The following is a 23147-nucleotide window of genomic DNA, read 5'->3' as shown; positions in this document are numbered from 1 at the left end:
TTATAAATCTACGTAATTTTTATGACTTGGGCATGTTCATTTGATATTTCAATCCTAAGTGACCACCAAGTCAAAGCCTACCAATATAAGGAACTTCTCTTCTGAACAGCATAAGATTAAATCAAGCAACTGCTTAAAAATCTACCTGATTCAAAGTTAAGGTTCCAGTCTTATCACTGCATATAGTTGTGGCAGAGCCCATGGTTTCACAGGCAGAAAGCCTTCGTACCTGCAATATGACTTTTGTTATACAAATATATTACTTTCACACAGCATGCGTACACCCGTACTAAAAAACTAATGTAAGCACAAGCATCAAAAACTCCATCATTACATACCAAGGCCTTATCTGCCATCATTTTTCGCATAGAATAGGCAAGACTGTATCATATTCAAAGAAAACAATTATCAGGTAATGACAAAATATGAGACAAATAGAGAAATAAACACATTAGAATAATATTTATTAGATATACATATCAATTAATTTCTGAGCTAATGAGAAACAAAAAATGAGTAGCCAAGATCGCATAATATTCAGGAAAAACAACCATAGGAAACAAGGGATGAGAGAAATTGATATATATATATATATATAAATTAATACTGGTCGGACTAATAACAAGTTGGAGGTAGCACCATCACCTAGATGAGGGGAAAATATGCTGAGACATTCCCAACTTCATGTGCCAGAAAAGGGAAGACCAACCAAAAAAAAAAAAATGAAGGCGAAATGCTGGCAGTCCCTATCTATTATATGGATTGATTGAAGGCATTTCAAGAATTAAGGGGGAAGACTACAAAGAAGGGGGGGGGGGGGGGACATAACACAGTTTAACATGGGGAAAGGTTACAGATTTATCGATATGTATATATACAATTATTTTTTAACTACAGTAATTACAGAAAAGATATTTGCCCAAAAATACAGAAAGAATTACAAAATTTCAACATATAAAACATATATAAAGCTAGGGAAACTCACGTTAAGGTAACGGCTAAAGGGAGCCCTTCAGGCACTGCAACCACTACAATGGTGACCTACAATATTTCAACATAGGTAAATTTATCAACATGTTTTTTATAGTAATGAATTTCTCCACATATAAATATGCGCATAAAAACAGAAAACATCAACCAAAAAATATATACATACAGCAACGGTAACAATTTTAATGGCACCATCTATGGCAGGACTAAGTTTCGTCTTGCCAGCTATAAACTGAATGTTTCCACTTGCGTCTTTGGTATGGCCAGTAAAATATCTGCATACATTTTATTTGTCAACCACAGCACTTAATTATGAGAGAGAGAGAGAGAGAGAGAGAGAGAGAGAGAGAGATCATTCCCAATATTTTGAGTTACCTGACCAGAAGGACAATCAAGACACAAACAGCTACTGTAAGTCCAACCATACCAATTAAAGTCGCAACTCCATTTAGGCGTACCTATAACATGTAATTTGCAAGTTAACATAACATGCAAAGAATGAAGTTACTCAAAAACATCAAGATAAAATAGCTGACCTGCAACGGAGTCTCCTCACCAGTGTCTTCTGAAATACTAGCCATGAGCATACCCCACTCAGTATTAATCCCAACACTAGTTACCTTTAAAAAAAATGTGCATGCAAGTTGGTGAAAATAAAAGAGTGACAAGCAAATAAGATTTGCAAATAGTACAACTTGATATTTTCTGTAATACAGACTGTAATAAAGAACAGTGATGACATTTTCTTAGGAGATGCACACGTAAAATTAGAAAAAGAAAACAAAAAAAGGTGTTAAGACTCTCATCATTACAAACTGTCTCATTAGTATGCTGTTTGTCATGACTGATGCTGTAGACATTACTAATATAGAGATACTTCTGTAATAATAGATATAAGGTGTAGTAATAAGCTGATAAGCATATCAATTAGACATGCTCTTCACTATTAATGGCATGTGATTAATTAGATATACTATTAGTCAGTTAGGACGTAGTTAGAGCTGTTAGTTACAGTTGTAGGAGCTTGTAGCAGTTACTTAAGATCAGAAGGGACAGATTGTAACTCATCAATGAAATAACACACAAGTTCTTCTCTTTCTTGTTCTTTATTCTCTCCAATTCCTTTCTCTAATTCTTAAAAGGCCTGGCTACCTCAAATCAACCATTCCAAAGCACAATTCACACACTTAATCACCATCAACAGTTCAAGGGAGAAGATCCAGCCTGCTGGGTGTACAAGGAAAATCAGTTCTTTGCATATAATAAAACCCATATGCATCAGCAAGAGTCAATGGCTTCGTTTTACAAGGGGAAGCTCTGGTGTGGTTTCAAAATGCTGAAGACATGGTTGTTTGCTGGTTTGGGACTTCTGCATATGATGACCCCATGGCAGTTTCAACCAAATTAAAGCAGGCTTCCAACATGCTCAGTTACAAGAGTCAATTCGAGGCATTATCTAACAGAGTTAAAGGGCTTTCAGAGCCTCATAAGCTCAGTTGCTTCTTGAGTGGACTCAAAGATGAGATCAGATTGTCAGTAAGAATGCTAGCTTATAAGACCTTAAATACAGCATTTGGATTGGCAAAGATTCAAGAAGAATATCTGAATAGCAGCCAGAAAAGCCTGAAATCAGTCCAAGATAATGGGAAGCCATCTTAAGAACTTCAAGGATCTAAGCTTTTTTTTTTTTTTTTTTTTTTTGTAGAGAAAAAATTACGGGTTCCAGTGCAGAAGCTCACTAGTGCTCAAATGGAGGAACGAAGGAAGAAGGGTCTTTGTTATAACTGTGATGAAAAGTGGCATGTTGGCCACCAATGTAGGGGAGTGAAATTCTTTCTCTTAGAAGGCTCAATTGTGGAAACAGATCACAAGCCTGGAGTACAATTGGTAGAATTGACTGCCGATGATGAAATTATGGTGGATCAGGTTCAAGAAGTCCAAGCAAAGGATGCAGAGACATTGATTGACTCGGTAGTACACACAATTTGTGGATGCTGTTCTGGTTTAAACAAGTTAGCAGTGGACACTTCTCATATCCTGGAAGTGAAGGTAGCAAATGGAGAGGTTATTAAAACAAAAGGGGTTTGTTGTGGCCTATTTCTTTTGATGCAGGATCAGAAACTGTGTTAATTTGAATGTGATATCCCTGGGAGTTGTGAAATGCAAAGTCAGAAATTTTGTGTTGATTTGAATGTGATGTCCCAGTGGGGTTAAGTAATCTTGGGGGCTCAATGGCTGAGTACCTTGGGAGCTATAGGTTGGGATTTCAAGTTGCTATCATGGAGTTTTAGTACCTGGGAAAGCAAGTGGTACTTCAAGGGCATGCAGCTTACTGAATCTGTCCTTCAAGAAGACGTGTTCTTTACTAAAAGACCAAAGAAAGGGTTAATTTTGCAGATCGCTACAGCAAGTCCTGGTTGTATGGAGCAGGAATCACTACCTGCAATCTTGGCTGATCTCCCTGCAGATTATGCAGAGGTCTTTTCCACACCAGTGGGCATTCCTCCAGTTAGAGGCCATGAACACCAAATCATTCTCAAGGAAGGTACTCCTCCAGTTTCTGCAAGACCCTACAGGTATCCTTATTTTCAAAAGTCTGAAATAGAAAAAATTGAGAAAGATTTACTTGAAGTGGGGTCTATTAGACCAAGCCAAAGCCCTTTCGTCTCACCTGTTTACTTGTTAGAAAGACTGATGGTAGTTGTAGGAGCTGCATTGATTATAGGGCTTTGAAAAATGCTACTGTTGCAGATGAACTCTTTAGATAAGTTTGTTGGGGCTGAAATTTTTTCTAAACTTGATCTCAGATCTTGTCACCACCAGATTCATATGAGGGAGGAAGATATTCCAAAAACTGCATTTAGAACTCATGGAGGTCACTATGAATTTCTAGTTATGCCTTTTGGCTTAACTAATGCTCCTTTTACTTATGAACACTGTTCAAACCCTGTTTAAGAAGATTTCTTTGTTCTTTGATAATATTCTGGTCTTAGTAAGACTTTGGAATTCGAGTTAAGCTTTCTGGCTTAATTAATGCTCCTTCTACTTATGAATACAGTGTTTAAACCCTATTTACAAAGATTTGCTTTAGTCTTCTTTGATGATATTCTGGTCTTTAGCAAGACTTTGGATGAGCATATAGTTGACTTGAAAGCTGTCTTAGAGTTGTCACTAAACAATCACGGCATATCTTCTGCGGCCATGGTGTTAAAGCTGATCCCAAAAAGACAGCTGCAATGCAACAATGGCCAGTGCCTAGCTCAATAAAACATTGAGGGGTTTCTTCAGCCTAACTGGCTATTACAGAAAATTTATTAGGCACTATCGGGAAATTGCTAAACCACTGACTGGTCTACTTAAAAAAGAATCATTTCTGTGGGATAGTAGGCTCAAGTGGCTTTTGAGAAACTGAAACAGGAAGTGGCTAGTCCACCAGTGTTGGCCCTTCCAGATTTTCCAAGCCATTCCTTATTGAGTGTGATGCTTTGGGCTTTGGGATTGAAGCTGTTTCAATGCAAGACCATAGGCCAATTACTTTTCATATTCAAGCTCTTAAAGGGAAGAGCCCGCATTTGTCCACCTATGAAAATAAATTGTTGGCCTTAGCTACCACAGTGTAGAAATGGAGGCCTAACTTGTTTGGCAGGCCTTTCCTTGTGAAGATCTATGAAGCACGAGTGCGTTTCTGGATTCGGGTGCAGGTGCGGCGATTAAAAATTTATTAAAAATATTTTTATTTATATTTTCTATATATTTTTACTATTAAAATATTCTTAAAAAACACATTACTATGTCTTGATTCACAAAATAAAGAAAGAAGAAGGCAAGAAACACAAAACAAAACACAAAACAAAAAAGAAAACACAAAAGAAGCAACAAATATTCAAAATAAAATTGAGGAATGACATATTTAGGATGTTTGGGCATCATTCAAAGCCGATTTCGGCTGTTCCGACATGATTCAAGGCAAATTTCGGCCATTTCGATCCGTTTCGACCGTTTCGGTCGTCGGCCAATACGACCTGATTCGGCTAATACGGCATGATTCTGGCCGATATTGGCTCGGTTTGGTGCGAATCGAGCCGAGTCGTCACGAATCCGAGGAGAGAAAAAAAAAAAAAAATAGAAGCTCAGACAAACACTGATGCACGGGCAGCTGCAACACCCTCCCAGCCGCGTTCATGCTTCATAGGTGAAGACTGATCCAAAAATTTTGAAATTTCTGTTGGAGAAAAGAGTTGGTAATCTGGCCCAGCAGATATGGATCACTAAACTCATGGGCTATGGCTTTTCAGTGGAATACAAGAAGGGAAGTGACAAAAGGGTGGCTGATGCTCTCTCATGAGTGGTGAAAGTAGACTCACAAACCAGCCAACCAGACTTTCAGCAAGATTGTACTCTATTTTTGCTGTGTCCCAAATCAAACTTGGCTTGATACTCAAAAGGACATTTACCAGCTGGATGTCAATTTACAGAAGTTGATACATTCCATTGAATCAGGTGACCCCCATCCAAATGGTTTTTCCTTGAATAATGGCCTGCTATAATACAAAAAAAAAAAAAAAAAATTTATCTTCCCCCAAATTCTTCTCTCATATGAACTGTTGGCACCAGTCCTCCATTTTAAGGAATGTAGTATCTGTCAAAGGATCAAGTCTGACACTACTACCCCTGCAGGTTTATTACAACCATTGTCAATTCCAACAAAACCATGGACTGATGTTAGCCATGATTTCATTTAAGGCTTACATTAATTCTGGTGGTAGTGGACCACTTGACCAAATATGTGCACTTCATGCCTTTATCCTCACCCTTATACAGCCGCAAAGGTAGCCTCTGGGTATATGCAGCATGTCTTCAAGTTACATGGCTTGCTTGTGACCCTGGTCAGTGATAGGGATGCCACTTTTACTTCCCATTCCAGGTCTGGGCAGTTCAGATTACAGTGTGTGGATTTGGCTTTGTCAATAGCTTAGAGGCTGTTTGGATTTGCTATTTCCATAACTCATAACTCTGTTTTCATCATTCATAACTCAAAATATGTGAGTCCCATAAAAAAAAACTATGTTTGGATTTGTTTCCAGTTTTTGTTTTCATCACTCAATTCTCTGATTTTTGAGTGATGAGTTATTGAAACTAAAAACACATTTGAGGTGTTTTTAGTTTCCAAAACTCAATTTCCAATGGCATTTTGGTAATTAAACATACACTAAGGGACCCACGATCAGAGAAGTCACGTCCTTGCTTTTATTTTATTTTATTTTTTCTCTCCTTTCTTCTTCACGGACTCACTCAACTCAACGGCTTTTTTTGGATCTCATGTTTTCTTCTTTCTTTCTTCTTCACAGACTCGCTCCAATGGCCATTTTTTTTCTTCTTCTTCATTCTTTTTTCTTTCTTTTCTTCTTCACATAAACACATGGGTAACTTTATCAAAAAAAGAAGATGGTTGGTACCGATTTCTCAAACCCAGAAAATCAAACCCCTAAACACATGATACCAATCATACACACTAACAAACAAACACAAACCCACAAACATGTTCATCCACACAATAAATCTAAAAATTTCTTCTCCAAACACAAACAAAACCCAGAAGTAAGAAATGAAAGAGAGGAAAGGGGCGGAGAAGAGGGGTGGAGATCGGCGCTGTTTGGACCCGGTAAGGTGGGGATTGGCGCTGTTTGGACTCGGTCAGGTGGAGATTGGCGCTGTTTGGACCTTGAGAGGTGGAGTTCGGCGCTGTTTGGACTCCGAGCGGATATCGGAGTCGCACATGACGCAGAGCGCCGCCATGTCGGCCTACATGATAGATGCCGGAGCTTGCTTTATGTGCTTTGCTCTCTGCTTTAATTTTTTGAGTTTTGATTTTTTTGGAGCTAATAAGAGAGGAAGAGAATGGTGGGAGAGGCACTCTGTTGAAGGGGTGAAGGGGAGAGGCACTCTGTTGAAATAATAAAAGGGTCTGACACTCAACTCAAGTATGGGACCCACAAAAAGGTTAAAATATTTGAGCGATGTGTAGTGAAAACAGTTGCCAAACGGGTGGGGTTAGGAATTTGGGGTATTTTAAGTGATAAGTGACGAAAATTAAGTAATGAAAAAAAAAAAAAAAAAAAAAAAACCAAACAGCCCCTTAACACCCTCAGTCTAATGGACAAACCGAGGTGGTGAATAGAAGTCTTGAGCAATACTTAAGAGCTTTTGTGGGTGATAGACCTCAAAGATGGGTTGAATGGTTACCACTGGCTGAATATTGGTTAATTACCAACTTTCACACATCTCTTAAGCTCACCCCTCCCCCAAGCTGCAGAATTATATCCCTGGTCAACTCGAATTGAAGCAGCAGATTACTCTTAAGCATAATTTACTGCTGGCTCAAGAGGGGATGAAATTTCAAGCCAACACAGGTCTGAAAGGCATTTTCAAGTGGGAGACTGGGTTTATTTAAATTTGCAACCTTACAAATAGAAATCCTTGGCCGGTCAGGGTAGGTGGAAGCTTGCACCAAGGTCCTTTGGCCCATTTCAGATCCTACAGAAGATTGGGTAAGTGGTTTATAAGTTAAAACTACCACCTGGGACTGGCATCCACCCTGTATATTCCATGTTTCCTGTTTGAAAATTAAACTATGACAGCATGTCACACCAGCCACAAATTTTCCCCTTGATTCAGAAGGTCAATTGGCACCAGAGCCTGTTGCTGTTCTCCAATAGGGTGAAGCAGTTAAGATCCAGGTCAATCACTGAGGTGTTGGTTCAATGGAAGGACACCTCTCCAGAGAATGCCACCTGGGAGTCTCTCCACAAGCTGCAACTTCAATTCCCTCACCTTGTGGGCAAGGTGCTTTAAAGGGGAAAGGAATGTTAAGAGACTCATCATTAAAAACTGTCTCATTAGTATGCTGACGTCATAACTAACATGCTGTAAACATTATTGATATAAAGATACTGCTGTAACACTTGATATAAGGGGTAGTAATAAGCTGATGCTCATATCAATTAGACACATGCTTCAAAACTAATGGCATATGATTAGTTAGATATTCTGTTAAGTCAGTTAGGAAGTAGTTAGAGCTGTTAGTTACAGTTGTAAGAGCTTGTAGCAGTTACTTAAAAGCAGAAACGACAGATTGTAACGCATCAATTAAATAACCCACAAGTTCTTCTCTTTCTTGTTCTCTATTCTCTCTTATTCTTTTCTCTAATTCTTAGGAGGCCTGGCTACCTTGAATCAGCTATTCCAAAGCACAATTCACACACTTAATTACCATCAACAGTAAGAATACGGCGAGTTCTTATCAAAAGGTCCTCAGTTTTCCAGAAAAGATAGTTAATCAGGGGAGAGAATCATTCCTACATATTAAACTATCATTTTATATATATATATATATATATAAACACACAGTATGTGAGAATGACATATATATAGTTTATGAAGAAAAACACTACACACAATCAGTGAAGAAATGAAAAGAGCTAAAAACAATATCATTTTACCAGCATGGTGCCACTACCATCAGCAACTTTGCAGCCAGACATCAGAAATGGATCTCTGGAATCCTTGTGTACCTGGGGGGGGGGGGGGGGGGGGGGTGTGGAACATTAAAAATGAAAAATATGATTATTAATAAAAGTGCAAGATAGGTAGAAATGCTTACAATCTTGCTCTCCCCAGTCATACTTGATTCATCAATTGCGAGAGAGTGACCAGAAATTAATACTCCATCGGCCGGAACCTATGAAGAGATTTAGAATGTCAAGTCAACAAAATATTTAAAGCACGACTGTAGTGTACAACAATAAAAGCAAGAATGAAACATGTACCTGATCACCGATGTTGAGAGGCAAAACATCACCAACTACTATGTCATATATAGAGATTTCAACTCTTCTGCCACCTCGAATAACCTATGCATGTGTCTTCAGGTGCAAATCCAAAAAGAAAAGAACAAGAGAGGGGGGGAGGGGGCACCACAAAAAGTCATAGAAACAAACCTCCATATGGATATTTCGCTTCTCTTCATTTAGACTTTGGAACTGAAGAGATTGTTTGTAATCACTTATAGCTGTAGAGGAAAGTATTAGAAAAAAATGGCAAAATAATAATAATAATAATAAGTGCAACTGTCTTTCCATAGAGGCAATCAACATGACAACTTGTAAGCCCCTCCAAGATATATTGGATATAGAAATTGCATATGATAAACAGATCAAGAATTAAAGATCCATAGAGAATTAACAGAAAGCATAACTTCGGATAGAATAGAAGAAAAGTAAAGATGTGGCCGACCCTAAGTAATTTATTGACAATCCATAGCTGAACCCAAAAAATTTGGAACTAAGGCTTTGCTATTGTAGTTGTTGTACAGAATTGTAGACACAAAACATCACATAGTAAAACAGATTAAAACTAAAAAAGTGAACAATAATAGATAACAAGAATTCAGAATAAAACTTGAGCTTCAGCAAATATAAAAGGAACAGGCGTACAGTTGTGGGAATTTATAGCTTGAAAGAAAAAAAAAAATCCCTTAATTGTTAGGAAGACGAGCAGGTAAATTAACAAATGCACATGTTAACAAGTATAATATAATGTTCAATGATAAGAAGGAATTACATTTTCACTTGATTGGTTGGTTTTCAAACATTAAACATTTACGAGTTTTTTTGGCCCGTATATATCTAGAAATAAAACTAAATAAAATAAAATAAAAAGGAAACAAAAAAAGCTCAATGAATGGTGTAGCAGTCCTTTTTAGCAGCTGTAATTTTATCCTCCATGAACACAATGATAATTACAGTGCTTCCAATTCATCTTGTTTTAAAAACATTTAAATGTTTCCCAACATCTAGTCAAAAAGAAGCAAGAATCTTTAAAAATCATAAGAAAAACTAAAATAAATAAAACCAACTAGAGCTGAATAAAATGAACATTTAATAGAGGTATTAATCTAACATATTAAACTTAACCTCTAATGTAATAGAAAATAAATATTTTTAATGAAGCATTCCATTCAATACCTGTAACAACAATCACAAGAATAACAGCAAAGGCAATGCTGCCTCCATCATACCATCCTTCCTTAATCCCCTTCAGAAAAAATAATAATAATAAGGCACAGTTTCTTGAGATAAATAAAGATAAATGTCACAGTTACTAAATAAGTGGAAACTACCATACTACTTATCAAAAAATAAAAGAGGAAACTAGCATACTAAAACAAGGCAAAAAGGAAAGTAAAACAAACTGAAAGAGAGAAAGTGTACCTCTCTAACAAATAATGATCAAAAGCATAACAGAAATAACAGTCTAGATGCTCTTAAAGTGAAGCTTGACCTATTTGTAAAGTCTTACTACAAAATGCAAAGGGGCACAAATCATGTGTGCACCAGGAAGTTTGGAGCCCCCCAAACCCACACAAAGAATGGAAATCACACCAACCAGCTTAAAGTATAAGGAAATGACAGTCATTCCCAAAGTTTCACAAAAATGACAATCACCTCTCTCAGATTTGTGATAAATATAAAAATATAATGGAATCCCTATTTTGTCATTGAGTTTATCCTAATTTTGAGGACTAACTTGCCCTTGACTAAGAGATAATGTTCCTATTTGTTCTTGGCTTATCAATGAAGTCTTTATTTTGCCCTAATCTAATCACCCAATTTACCAAAAATTATGAATGCTTTAATTGGGTAACTCAAAGGTAAATTAAGAATTTCATTGTACTTTTTTATGTTTTTTTTTTATAAGTAATAAAACTTCATTAAAATAAATAAATAGAGGGAACCAAAGCACATGCAACACTGACTTACCAAAGGAATACCTTTTTTTGATAAGGTTATCCCCCGCAGGATCTTATCAAAGGCTGCTTTCCAAACAACAAAAGCTTCTCTTTGGTGTCTTAGCATGCCATATACGCTTCTATGGTAATCCATGAACAACTTCATAATATGATTTCACATCAAACTTTTCATTGCCACTCAAAAGATCATGAACACCACCACATGGAATATTGGAATATAGGATGTCAAGGAAAGACTAAACTGACTAAAACATTCCATCCAACAACTTGTTCCAAACATGAAGAAACTAATAAATCTTTGTCAACTGTGATGGAGGACAACTAAGGATACAACTCTTTCAGTATGATCACCACACCAAGTATCATACCAGAATCTTACCCTATATCCATCTCCAACCACATGAACAAATAGGTCACAAATCCATCCCATCATACTCGTACTCTTCCAAAATCCCCAACAGTGAGTAGTTCTAACCTTATCCATGGTCCAATGGCACCATGCATCCCCATATTTCCCTTCTATAGAAATTATTTTCCTCCTCTTTAACACCACAATCATTTCCCCAGGAAAACTTGATTAAAATTCCTCACCCCAACCATAACTGCCCTCCTAGCGTGATCGTTTTTCCTTCAAGTGTCCTATCATTAAGATTTCAAGTGTATAGTCACTCTTGGAGAATTCCATTATGCATTTGAAATTAAATTTTATTTTGGACATTCCTTCGTTAGGATTTATTTGGGATTTTTGTCTATGTTTAATCTTGTGGGGTTTAGATCATTTAGTTATTTTGGAGATAGATGGATTACCGCATGATTTGATTTCATGACTAAATAAATTTGATTGGGAGATCTTATATTGTGGTTTAAAATATAGAAACTTTTGGAATTTAAAATTTCATAGCATTACGTTTAGTGTGGGTTGATACAAGGGGAGAGGGGCAATCACATAGTTAGTGGACTGCAGGTCTCACTTATGTAGTTGAAAACGTTGGATTTGATATTATTGTTCTAGTGGTCGAGTAATATCGGAACTAGTGATATGAATTTCCTTGTAGATTTTATTCTCTGTTAGAATGCAATTCTTTAGGAGCACTTTGTGTACACACCTTGTGTAAATGATGTCTCTCCTCCATATCAATAAAAATATATTATCTATAATAAATAAATAAAATCTCCAAGTTAAAAATAACAATTTACAGATTGCAAAAGAACAAGGGGACCACGGGCAACATTCACCACACATTTTAATGTGAGCTACGACATGTATTTGCGTAGCATAGATATGTCTCAACAGCTAACTCTTAGGTTTTATCAACACACTTGGTTTCTTAATAAAGAATAGAAGGATGTGGCTCACATAATTCTAAAATGCAACAAGAAGACAAAGATAATTGTCTTGCAGTGGAACAATACACCACAACTCTATTAGAAGAATACCAGGGCAGACTGCATCCACAAGTTGTGAATGCTGACACCAATATGACCATCATCTAAGTGAACAAGCATCTAAAAATGTAAACAAATCAGTACAAGAAGGACAAAACCAAACAGCCAGCCATTCATGCAGTGTGCGAAGCAAAATAGACTTGAGACCCAAGAGAAGAGTTCAAGCCCCATCGAATAAACGCTCAGGAAATTGATCAGTCTGAGACTGATCAATTTTTATCCATTATAGCTAGGGAGAGTTATCTAATTAATTATGAAATTGAAAACTCACCTCAGACTTTATACCAAGTGCCAAAGAGGCTGCAGCAGCGACTATCAATATGATTAATGTGAGGTCTTGCCAAGCTTCCCAAAGAAACCTCTAAGAGACAGCAAAATAAATAAGTACAATCATCTTGTATTCTCTTCTTCAACAAAGGTAAAGTAAATAGCACTAAAAAAAAAAACAAATGAGTGTTAAAAGATCAAATTGGTGATGAATTTACCCAAAAACTCCTCCCTTTTTTCTTAGGATATGTATTTGATCCAAATGCATTCTTCCTCTTCAGCAAATCAGCATCATCACCTTTAATACCCTTCTCTAAATTTGTTTTTAACAATTCTGATAGTCCTTTGACCTGATGTAAAGGTAGGGAAGCAAATAATATATATAACTAAACTTAACTAAGTACTAACAATACAAAAATCAGATAAAATAAAAAGATAATTCAGTTGCAAACTTGCCCCTCCACACTGCTGCAGTGCTGAAATATCATGATCCCGTGACATTATGGCAAGCTGCTCTTGTCCAATTGCAAAATGACCACCAGCAGGTGGAGGTGGAGATGCTTCTACTGTTCCTGTCACTTGAAGACAACAAATAAATAATCTTGTGTACAAGTAGGATACAACAAGAATGCAACTAAAATATCAGCCAAGAGCCTTGTAGCTCAATTGGCATCTCTTGGTGTTTCCTACGGAGCCATCTAGGGTTCAAATCCCCCCAACCCCAATTATCGAATTATAAAAAATAATAATAATGCAACTACAAATCCACATGGAACTCAAAGTAACTGTAGAAAACAGGCAATTTAGATAAAGATAATATAGCACCATGGCATAAGGAGATGCATCAAAAGTTCAAAAAATAAGTCCAACATAAATGATAATTAAATATGAACTTGAATCCTGCCACATCTTAAGATCTGGCTACACATAAATGATCTCACACCAGCATAGGCAACAAGAAGGTAGGGCTAAATTGCCCTTCAAGAAGACTAAAAAAATTGAAGCAGTTATATAAAATATTCATAAAATATGGGTAACCCAGTTGATAATATGTCTGGTACAAGAAGAAACCAAAAAACAAGGTTGTTGTCCTGAAGAAAGAAACAGTCTCCAACAATAAACCTATAGAAGGCCCTCAGCAACACAGACTGGTGGGAAAAAACAAAACAAAACAAACAAATTAGCATGAATTTTTTTAAATTTTTTTAAATTCTTTTTATAAGGTTTGGCCCAAATGAGAGGGGAAAGGAATTTGAACTAGTAACCACAGCTTCATAGGTCAAGGTCTTCATAATTCTACTTGTGGTACCCTCACTATTTATTTCCCTTGGAAGACCATTTGGTGTGTTAAGGCCCCAAACAGGGTGTCTTTCTTTCAGTGGACAGCAGTGTGGGATCAGATTCTCACAACTGATAATCTTGTTAAGAGGAATTTTTCCCTAGTCAATCATTGTTGTATGTGTTGTTATTGTGGGGAATAGGAGGATCATCTCTTGCTTCATTGTGAGGTTGCTCATCCATTGTGGAGTGTAGTGTTCTAGATGTTTGGTATTCAGTGGGTGATACTGGAGAGGGTCGTCTATCTTCGGTTTGGTTCGCAAAATTGATTGGGGAAGCATTTCTCGGATGTTTGGAATTTAGTGCGAGCGTGTCTAATGTGGTTAGTGGGGATGGAACAAAACAGCTACAATTTTTGAGGATGTTAAGAGACCTTTTGAGCATTTGAAGTCCTTGCTAATCCGGACCCTGTTTGATTGGTCTCGGATTTGGGGTTTACACACTGCATTTCCAGCATTCTATTAGTTACTCTTTTGATTTGATTTTATACTTTGTGTTCACCATCATGAACATAGAGTCCTCATTTCTATATCATTAAATTCCTATTACTTATCAAAAAAATAAATGCTCTCCAGCTGATTATGCTAACAAAAATTGTGAGACAATTTAGAAAGAAAGGATTTTTGAAGCAAAATCCAAGCAATTAAAGCAAACTATGTACACTGGATTCCATTTTTTAGTCTCAATTATTCCATTAGATTGACTGCCTAACACATAAGCCAGACTGTACTTGTCGCTCTTCATGACCCTGTTGCCACAATTTGTGCTAAAGAAGAAAAATAACTGTTTAAAAATTAAGAGTAAAAAATACTAATTACAAAACCAGCAAGAACAAGACAGAGAAATTTAATAATTCTTCTGAGCAACAAGTTATGGATCAGTGATTTAATAAGAAATAAAAAACAGCTGACAGAAACCAAGACGGCATAATTTGTATTAGAGATAAATTTATAAAATCTTCCCTAAAAGCGAACCTCAAACACAAACAAAAAAAGGGAAAACCAAAAGATTAATGCAGATAAGAGAAATTGCGGTAGCAAAAGGTAAGGAATAACTAGAGAGAAGGGACAGACACTATAAAGCCAAAACAAGTAGCATTCAGATTTGATAATATAATAACTGCTATATATAAAGAACAAGAAAGGACATAAGTAGATGTACCATTCCTTTGTGCCCCAGCCGCCTTGAAAAGATTTGCAGCCTAATACAGCCAATTTCATAAATTCAAAGATACATTACAGCTGTAAACACTAAACATCGTACAAGAAAATCAGGTTTGAGGAAATATATTACTCGTATGGCTTCAACATGTACTCTAACTTTCCTCATCAGTTGCTGCTTCTCTTCTTCCCTTTTCAGGTCCAAGGTGTAACGAAATCGACGAGAAGCATTTAGCACAAGTGCCGCTTGCTACGGATGAAAAAAAAAAGGTTGAGTAGGTAGCCCAAATGTTAAGGAGCATTGTCTTCTAATCAAGACACAGTAAATTCAGCAACCAACAGAAAATTCACTTAACACCCACTAAATATAAAGAAAGATAAAATACAGAGTCAAACTTGCCATTACTGCCCAAATACAGTAAGATTACATAAAGAAATTTATGAAAAAGATAAGCTGCTACTTGGAAATGAAAATACTCAGTATGATGCACTATATAATTACAACCATAATTTTTTATGCTAATTTGAGTATTTCTCAAACCTATTTGTTTGCTTCTTTCCATAAATGAAATCGTGTTTGCTACTAATACTGATTAATGTTTCCTAAAGAAGCATGATATAACAAAAAGTTTGTTAAAAACATTACCATAAACACAAACACACTTTTTTTGTTCAAAACTTTCCTAGTGAATCAACAAACACTTATTTGCTAGTACATTAAGTTGAGTAGCCCAAATGTTGAGGAGCATTGTCTTCTAATCAAGACAGAGTAAATTGAGCAACCAACAGAAAATTCACTTAACACCCCCTAATTATAAAGAAAGATAAGATACAGAGTCAAACTTGCCATTACTGCTAGAATACAGTAAGATTACATAAAGAAATTTATGAAAAAGGTCAGCTGCTACTTGGAAATGAAAATACTCGGCATGATGCACTATATAATTACAACCTTAATTTTAGATGTTAATTTGATTATTACTCAAACATATTTGTTTGCTTCTTGCCATAAATGAAATCTTATTTGCTGCATATATAAGCATCTGGCCAACATAAGAGAACTTCACTCAGATTAGTTGAACATTGCATAGCATACCGTACAACAATCCTCACTGTACTCTTACACGGGCACCAGTTACCAGGTAATCCATCAAGATTACTACTAATACTGATTAACGTTTCCTAAATAAGCATGATATAACAAAAAGTTAATTAAAAACATTACTATAAACACAAACACATTATTTTTGTTCAGAACTTTCCTGGTGAATCAAATAAACATTTATTTTGCCAGTTACATTAATTGGCCTCAGAATTTAGTAACACAAAGCAATTGAAAAAGTGCACAATTCCAATTTCAAATACAAGATTGGCCAAAAATAGAAATAGAGTTGAGAAAAAAAAAAAAAAAAAACGTACCCTCCATTTTCGGAGACGAGCGATGGAGGCATTCTTAGTGCTGGTAATATCGAAAGGATCCGAAGACTCTTCGTCTTCATCGCCGCGGCTTCCTCCGCCGGACTCAACGTCGTTGTTGTTCCTGTGCCGGCGGTACGGCGAGCCCTTAAAGAGACTCATATCACTGTCGCAGGAGAGATGGCACCGTCAGATTTCTCACTTCACTCTCTTTTCACCACTCATACATCACACTTATCACTTCACTAACAATGATTCACTATCACCATGCGAAATCGAATATTCAAACAAACAGTAAAACACTCTCTCTCTCTCTCTCTCAAATCTGAAATATATTTTTTTTTCCCCAGTTTTTCACTCGCTGTTCTTGCACTTTCTCACTCGCCAGACAGATATTAGGGTTCTAAAGAAAAAAAAGAAGAAAAAAAAAAGGAAAAACGCGCACCAGAGGTGCTGCCTTTTTATAGGGTCGTTTTCCTCCAAAAGGAAATATTATATTATATTCAAAATCAATAAAGCTAAAGTCGGTTTGAAATTGCTTATTTTTTCTGAAAAAGGCATGAATAAATCTCATATCGGTTCCTTTTGTAGGCTGATAAGCCCATCTCTGCTGTGGGTAAACAGTTAGTTGGTTTTTTTTTTACACACATATATGTGTATATATATATCCCTTTTAACCAAAAAAAAATTCAGTTTGAAATGGTTTAATAATCTATACTATTGTTTAAGGGTTTTTCTGTTTGAATTCTTCATTTTTTTTTTTTTTATAAACAATAAATTTATACACAGTAGCCAAACAAACACTAAAAGCAAGTATACAGAGGGAATGGTAGTTCACCTAGCCTTACCTGATCGGTTTTGTTTTTCAAATTTTCTTCCCGAAAAAGAAAAAACCAGTAGCCAAATTTTCTGCTGCTGTTCTACCTACCACTTGACCTTTTCGTCTAGTCTTCTTCTTCTTCTTCTTCCTCTGCAATCCACTGCTGTAAGCAGTAAAAAAAAAGTTAAAAGTATAATATATATTAAGAAAATTGTTAATAGATGTCTAAAAATATTTGGTAGTGAGCTATTTTTGGAAAATTTTAATAAGAAAAGAAAAGAATTTTTTTTTTTACCGTTTTTTCTATTTTTTATAAAAATTATGTCAACAATTTCTTAAAATAATTTATTAATAATTACTTTAAGAACAACTGTTAATATAATTCATTTTTTAAAACTTCAAGCCAATCTTAAAAAAAAAAAAGTAATGTCTCAAAAATAAAATTATAACGTATATGTTTCTAGTAATCAAAATTATTATTATTATTATATTTATTACTTATTATTAGTTCTAATGTCACTAAAATAATTCTTATATTTAAATTATTAAAAGTCTTGTATCTAAAAAAAAACTAATTGATATAGGTCTAGTTAACCACTAATCTTAGGACAATTATTAATAAACTGTTTTAGAAGAATTTTAATATTATGATAAATATAAAAAAAAATTATCAAAAAAAATCAGTTTTTCTTTTCTTTTCATATAAAAAGTGTCTTAAAGCATTTTTTAAAAGAATTCCCTTAAGGGATCTATTAACAAAATTCATATATATTTTTTTAAACAAATTTATAAGCGTCTTTTTCTTTTGAAAACCCTTATACGTGGCTTAGGCCATCCCATTAATAATATCTAAAGGCTTTTTAAATTAAAAAGAATTAAAAGGTAATAAAAAAAATAAAAAGAGAATTATTTTACTTTCTAAGATTAATTTCTTGCCCCTTACGCAATCATAGTTACTCTTCTGCGAAACTTCCTCCCCTCTTTCTTGTGTGTGTTTAAAAAAACAAAAACAAAAAATACAAAATGCATTATTCTTTTGTTGTAATGTATTGTACACGGCAATGACTAATAGTGATTCGATCTAAAAACGGAAAAGGATATTTTCCAAAAATGGGATGTAGACCAAGTGCGTAATTTTCGAATCCTTTCGGTCATATTGTTGAGAGTCACGGCCTGATTGGTGGAACCAGTAAAGCAAGTAATGACAGATGTACAACATGCAATCTGCATGATATATATCTTTGATACTATCATCACCCCCACATGGCTGGTGTGTTGCAGAAAGGCGGTGGGGAATGCGTGTTGAGTTGGGTTTTTGTTTTTTTAAACGAATAGTCACAAGGAATACGTGGGAGTGTAGTTATCATGACACAGCTGATGCAGATGACACTTGTTAAGTTCATACTGAAAGGGAGGGCTTTCTTTCTTGGGCAGGGAAAAAGATATCAATCATGGTCTACCCGATTTTGCTTTCAATGAGATTAATGGGATTGTTATAAATAAGAAGCTGTTTTAGATAGAACTCTTCGATGAGTTTTCAATATTTTAAAGCTTATTCTAATATCATTGTACTTATCAGAAACTAACTTAATCAAATTAAAACTGCTTAGTTTCAATTGATTCAAAACTTAACAAGCACGTACCACTGTATCATAATCAATCAACAGCTTATCGAAAAGGACCATATACTCTAGGCAACATGCATACTAAGCCCTAAGATTTTCAGACTTTGACCTTTCATTGAATCATAAAAGGGAGAGATTCAAGATTTTTAAGACCAAACCGAGGTCAATCTGTGATGACGTCATAATTAATTTAATAATCAATTAAAGTCTAAATATAGATATTAAATTTATAAAACTAACAAAATTGACAATATATTTATATATGTGAGGGAAATTTAATTATTTTCAAGAATATATTTAATAATTAAATAAGAAAGTTAATAAAATAAAATAATAACCATGAAAACATTAAAATTTATGATTAATTTTTGAAGTAAAGTTGAATATCTTTGAAAGATTTTAATTATAATTTTTTTATTATTCATTGTAAGAGATGGATAATTTAATTAAGTAGAATAAAATTTTGTTAAGTTGTTTTTATAAAATAAAAAATAAAAAAATTGCTAAGGGGTTGGACCGCACGGTTCTTGCCACCAATTCGTGTGGTCTAACTCCGGTTTTAAGGGTTCACAGAATTAACAAAAATTTCGGTTCTTTATACCTAAAAAACCGATTTTCATCTCGGTTTTTAATTTTCACAATCCGACCTCCCAGTCCAAGACTGAAAACCTTACTAAGCCCTAGAGTCCGATCATGCATGCAGTAGTATTGTCACTCAAACCTAGCCAATTCACTACTGTTTGCCATAGACCATGAATTTATACCATTCACCTATGTTTCTGGCATTTAATCATGTGACCATATGCACCCAAGTTATCAAATTATTATCATATAGAGTGGTGGAATATAGATATATAGATTGGTATTGATCATGGTTTTTAAAAACCGGACCTTATCGGCCGGTTGAACCAGAAATTGTACACTGAACCGGTCTAGTAAAAAACTATGAAAACTGCCCGTTCAATCAGAAACCGAACCTATTTTTGGTATTTTGACTGTTCAGATTTTTAAAACTATATAGATAACTATTCACCTTTCACAACTGATATTTTATGGAAATTGATTTTCATATAAGAGACTGGACTGGATTGCTGCACTCAAAATCATAAACGTGGCTGAACAGTGAATACCAAAACCCGTTTGGTCATCGAATTTGGGAATAATGAATGAGAGCAATTTCATTTATAGCCGAAAGAATAAAGGGGGTGTTTGGGAGAGGAGTATGAGTTATGTTTTTTTTTGAATGTTTTTGATATATTATGCGGGTAAAAAGGTGTGTGAAAATGTGTGTAATATTATTTAAAATGTGAAAATATGAATTAAAACTCACTCACCAAACAGGACCTAAAACTCTGAAATCTATAGAAAAATAAGCAATCGTGCGTGAATGCTTTGCTTTATTTGGGGTATAATTTCATCTTAAGAAAAAAAATAGTTTAAATTGAAATTTCCTAAACTTGAAATTTTTAATTGCAAGATTCTGATTATCTAAAAATTTGTAATTATATAACCAAAAAAAACAAAGCATTTAACTTTAAGCAATAAATAATAATTAAACAAATTCCGGTGGAAATTGAATATAGCTAGTAACCCAGAGAGAGGGAGGGAGCAAGTGGGGGAAGAAGCAATATTTCCTTTCGGTTATGTTTTGGTGAAAAGTAAAATCATACTTGGACGATTTTAATATTCAGACCAAATATCTATGGCAACTCACAAACTTTCTAATGAAATAAAAGTGCATGAGAAGTCCACTGAGATACATACCTTTAGCTTTCAGTTGCTCGAATAGATTATCTTGGGTGTTGAAAGAAAAATCACAATAACCCCTGCATCGCCAAATATCGAGCTTATGAGATGCCTCTTCCTCTATCAATCCAACTCCAATATTTATATTTTCTTCTTTAAAATCTTCATATATGCATCAAAAAGATGTATTTGAAAAGATCCCATATATTGATCCGCACTTTAAATGAGATTAAAAACTATAAATGAGTGGATTCATCGTGCTAATTATTAAATGAGAGAAGATTAGAAGACATCTATAGTACTGCTGATTATTAAAATTTACTTTGAGATGAATGCATTTCTTCAAAAAAAAAAAAAAGAGAGAGAGATGACTGAGATTCGCATTTTTGGGAAAGTGGAAGAGGAAAAGATTTGCGGCAAGCCGGCAAGAAAGATGTAGACACGCATTTTATGAAAAGAAAGAGTATACGTGGAGACATGCATTTTTGTCAATTGCCTCATTGACAATCTGACACAAATTCATGTGAAACGCATTGGATTCACATCAGGTGCAATGCCTAGGGTATTGCACCTGGTGCAATACCTTATTAAAGGATGAGATTGAAAGTTGCTTTGCAACTTTCAATCTCAGCCATTAAATAAAATATATTAAAAAAAAATAAAAAAGTTAAAGTTAAAAAATGAAAAAAGTTAAAAAAATTGTGAAGGAAATTGAGGTATTGCACCAGGTGCAATACCCTAGCTATTGCACCTGATGCTGATCCAATACTAGCGGTAGTGTTCTTATTATATTCTTGTCTTCCCGAGGCAAAGTTAGAATTTTTTGTTTGGCTAAATTTTGGTATTAATATATTAGTTTCGAATCAAATTAAACTATCGTACCATGTTCAAACGTACGTACATAAATATAAATATTAATATTTTAATTTTGATACTAGGTCATAATTTATAAATATATTATATATAAAATTAACAACTTTCAAATATGTTTATTTGCAAGATAATTTTTTAGAAGGACTTACTATCTTTTAAACTCAAATGAGTATACAAAAGTTGTCTAGTTTGATATTAAACATGTACAAAAAATGAATTAGAGAAAACAAAAACTATCTTCTCTTTATAACTACTAGACCAATTGACAAATTTTAATAGTTTTTAAGAGCATTATTGGACTAACTCACACATTTGGAGAGTTCAACTTCTATTTTTGTAGCTAAATATTTTAAGTTTTAATACTTATAAATAATATAAATTAATTTTTTAAAATTTTGGGGGGCCATCTATGCTATAGCTCTGCCCCTTCCTGTTCTCACCAAAAACATTGTTGCAGCTTGCATTGTCTTCGAAAACTGAACGAGCATCGTTAAACGGTTAAAGTCACACATATATATACACTACAAACATAAATAAAAATAAAAAAAATAAAAAACAACAACAACAACAACAACAACAACAATACCCACACGCATCAACTATACCTACGTTGGTACAAGTTTAAACTTAAAGGGGTTTCCACTTATGAATTTGCGTGTTAAAAAAAATAGACAAAAATGTAAGATTGGTCCTTTAATTTTTAGTATTTTTCATTTCAATTTTTTAACTTTTAGTTTCATCATTTTAGTCTTCTAACTTTCAATTGTTGTCAATTCAGTATTCCGTTAGACCTCAGTTATCTGCTGCTGTTAAGTGAGCCAAAACGACGTCATTTTGACTTTTTTTTTTTTTTTTTTCATAAATTTTGGAATTAAAAGAAAAAAACTGTTACTTCACATTAATTTTATTTTCAATATCTAACTATTTTAACACACAGTATTTATGCAATAGTCTATCTATTGCCCAACTAATGCGTACATGTTCAAACTTGGTTGCATACGCGTACGTGTGGAAGAAGTGTTGGAATTTGAGTGGTACCTTGACTAAAAATTTAAGAATTATGTCCAGCTCATTGACCACTTGAGTAACGAAAGGTAAAGAAGTGTGATAGAATAGTTAGATGTGCATAGTTTCAAACTCATAACGTATACCCATGAAGAATTGATACAGGCGCACTCTTTTGTGATGTGCACTGATATAACTTTGGTCTTACATAGTGTCTTGATGATAGATTCAAATAATGCCAATTGATCTTTAGGGGAAACGCATGCAACTTTGGAAGGTAGTAACACTTTCGCCAGGTTCTTGTCGGGGTTGATACAGGGCAATCATAAGATTATACTCTCTTGCACTACCAGATCAAAATACTGGGAAGTAAGCATATTTCAAACTTCTTTGAATGTGTTGTATCTAGGCTATCCACGAGTCGGGCTAGGTTGGTTTTGGACCAAGCCCAGACCCAACCTGCTGACGTTGGGTGGAGGGCAGAGGGACCCAAAATCGACCGCCGATGTCAATCGGTTGAGTCGGTTTTGGGTTCGGGTGGTGTTCAGGTCGGTTCGGTCAATGGTAAAGTTCACTGGAAATTACAAAACTTCACCGAAAACTACAAATTTTTAGTTGAAATTGCAAATTTTTGCTGAAATTTATTGTGATTT

At 34.8% G+C, this 23147-nt stretch overlaps 1 protein-coding gene across 8 annotated transcripts in view; it reads right to left on the bottom strand.

Moving 5' to 3' along the window:
• LOC112017483 (calcium-transporting ATPase 10, plasma membrane-type) overlaps positions 1–23147 on the bottom strand; it is an 80398-nt gene that overhangs the window by 12914 nt on the left and 44337 nt on the right. For 3 of the 8 annotated variants that reach the window (XM_065767195.1, XM_065767194.1, XM_065767193.1), the window contains 19 exons: positions 20635–20696; positions 17274–17408; positions 16429–16591; positions 15143–15259; positions 15011–15050; positions 12968–13089; positions 12730–12861; positions 12516–12605; positions 10014–10083; positions 8988–9058; positions 8817–8900; positions 8651–8728; positions 8490–8561; positions 1527–1610; positions 1366–1448; positions 1157–1265; positions 986–1041; positions 339–381; positions 146–229 (listed from right to left, as the gene is read on the bottom strand). In XM_065767195.1, the coding sequence (XP_065623267.1) occupies positions 146–229; positions 339–381; positions 986–1041; positions 1157–1265; positions 1366–1448; positions 1527–1610; positions 8490–8561; positions 8651–8728; positions 8817–8900; positions 8988–9058; positions 10014–10083; positions 12516–12605; positions 12730–12861; positions 12968–13089; positions 15011–15050; positions 15143–15259; positions 16429–16587 (1494 nt within the window). In that variant the 5' untranslated portion in view covers positions 16588–16591; positions 17274–17408; positions 20635–20696. Of the gene's footprint in view, positions 1–145; positions 230–338; positions 382–985; positions 1042–1156; positions 1266–1365; positions 1449–1526; positions 1611–8489; positions 8562–8650; positions 8729–8816; positions 8901–8987; positions 9059–10013; positions 10084–12515; positions 12606–12729; positions 12862–12967; positions 13090–15010; positions 15051–15142; positions 15260–16428; positions 16592–17273; positions 17409–20634; positions 20779–20938; positions 20957–23147 lie in introns of those variants that run through there. The other 5 variants (XM_065767198.1, XM_065767199.1, XM_065767196.1 and 2 more) reach the window with 5 other exon arrangements.

The sequence above is a fragment of the Quercus suber genome, unplaced genomic scaffold (assembly GCF_002906115.3).
Source record: "Quercus suber isolate HL8 unplaced genomic scaffold, Cork oak 2.0 scaffold_783, whole genome shotgun sequence".
Taxonomy (NCBI): domain Eukaryota; kingdom Viridiplantae; phylum Streptophyta; class Magnoliopsida; order Fagales; family Fagaceae; genus Quercus; species Quercus suber.
This window is presented reverse-complemented; position numbering and strand designations above follow the sequence as displayed.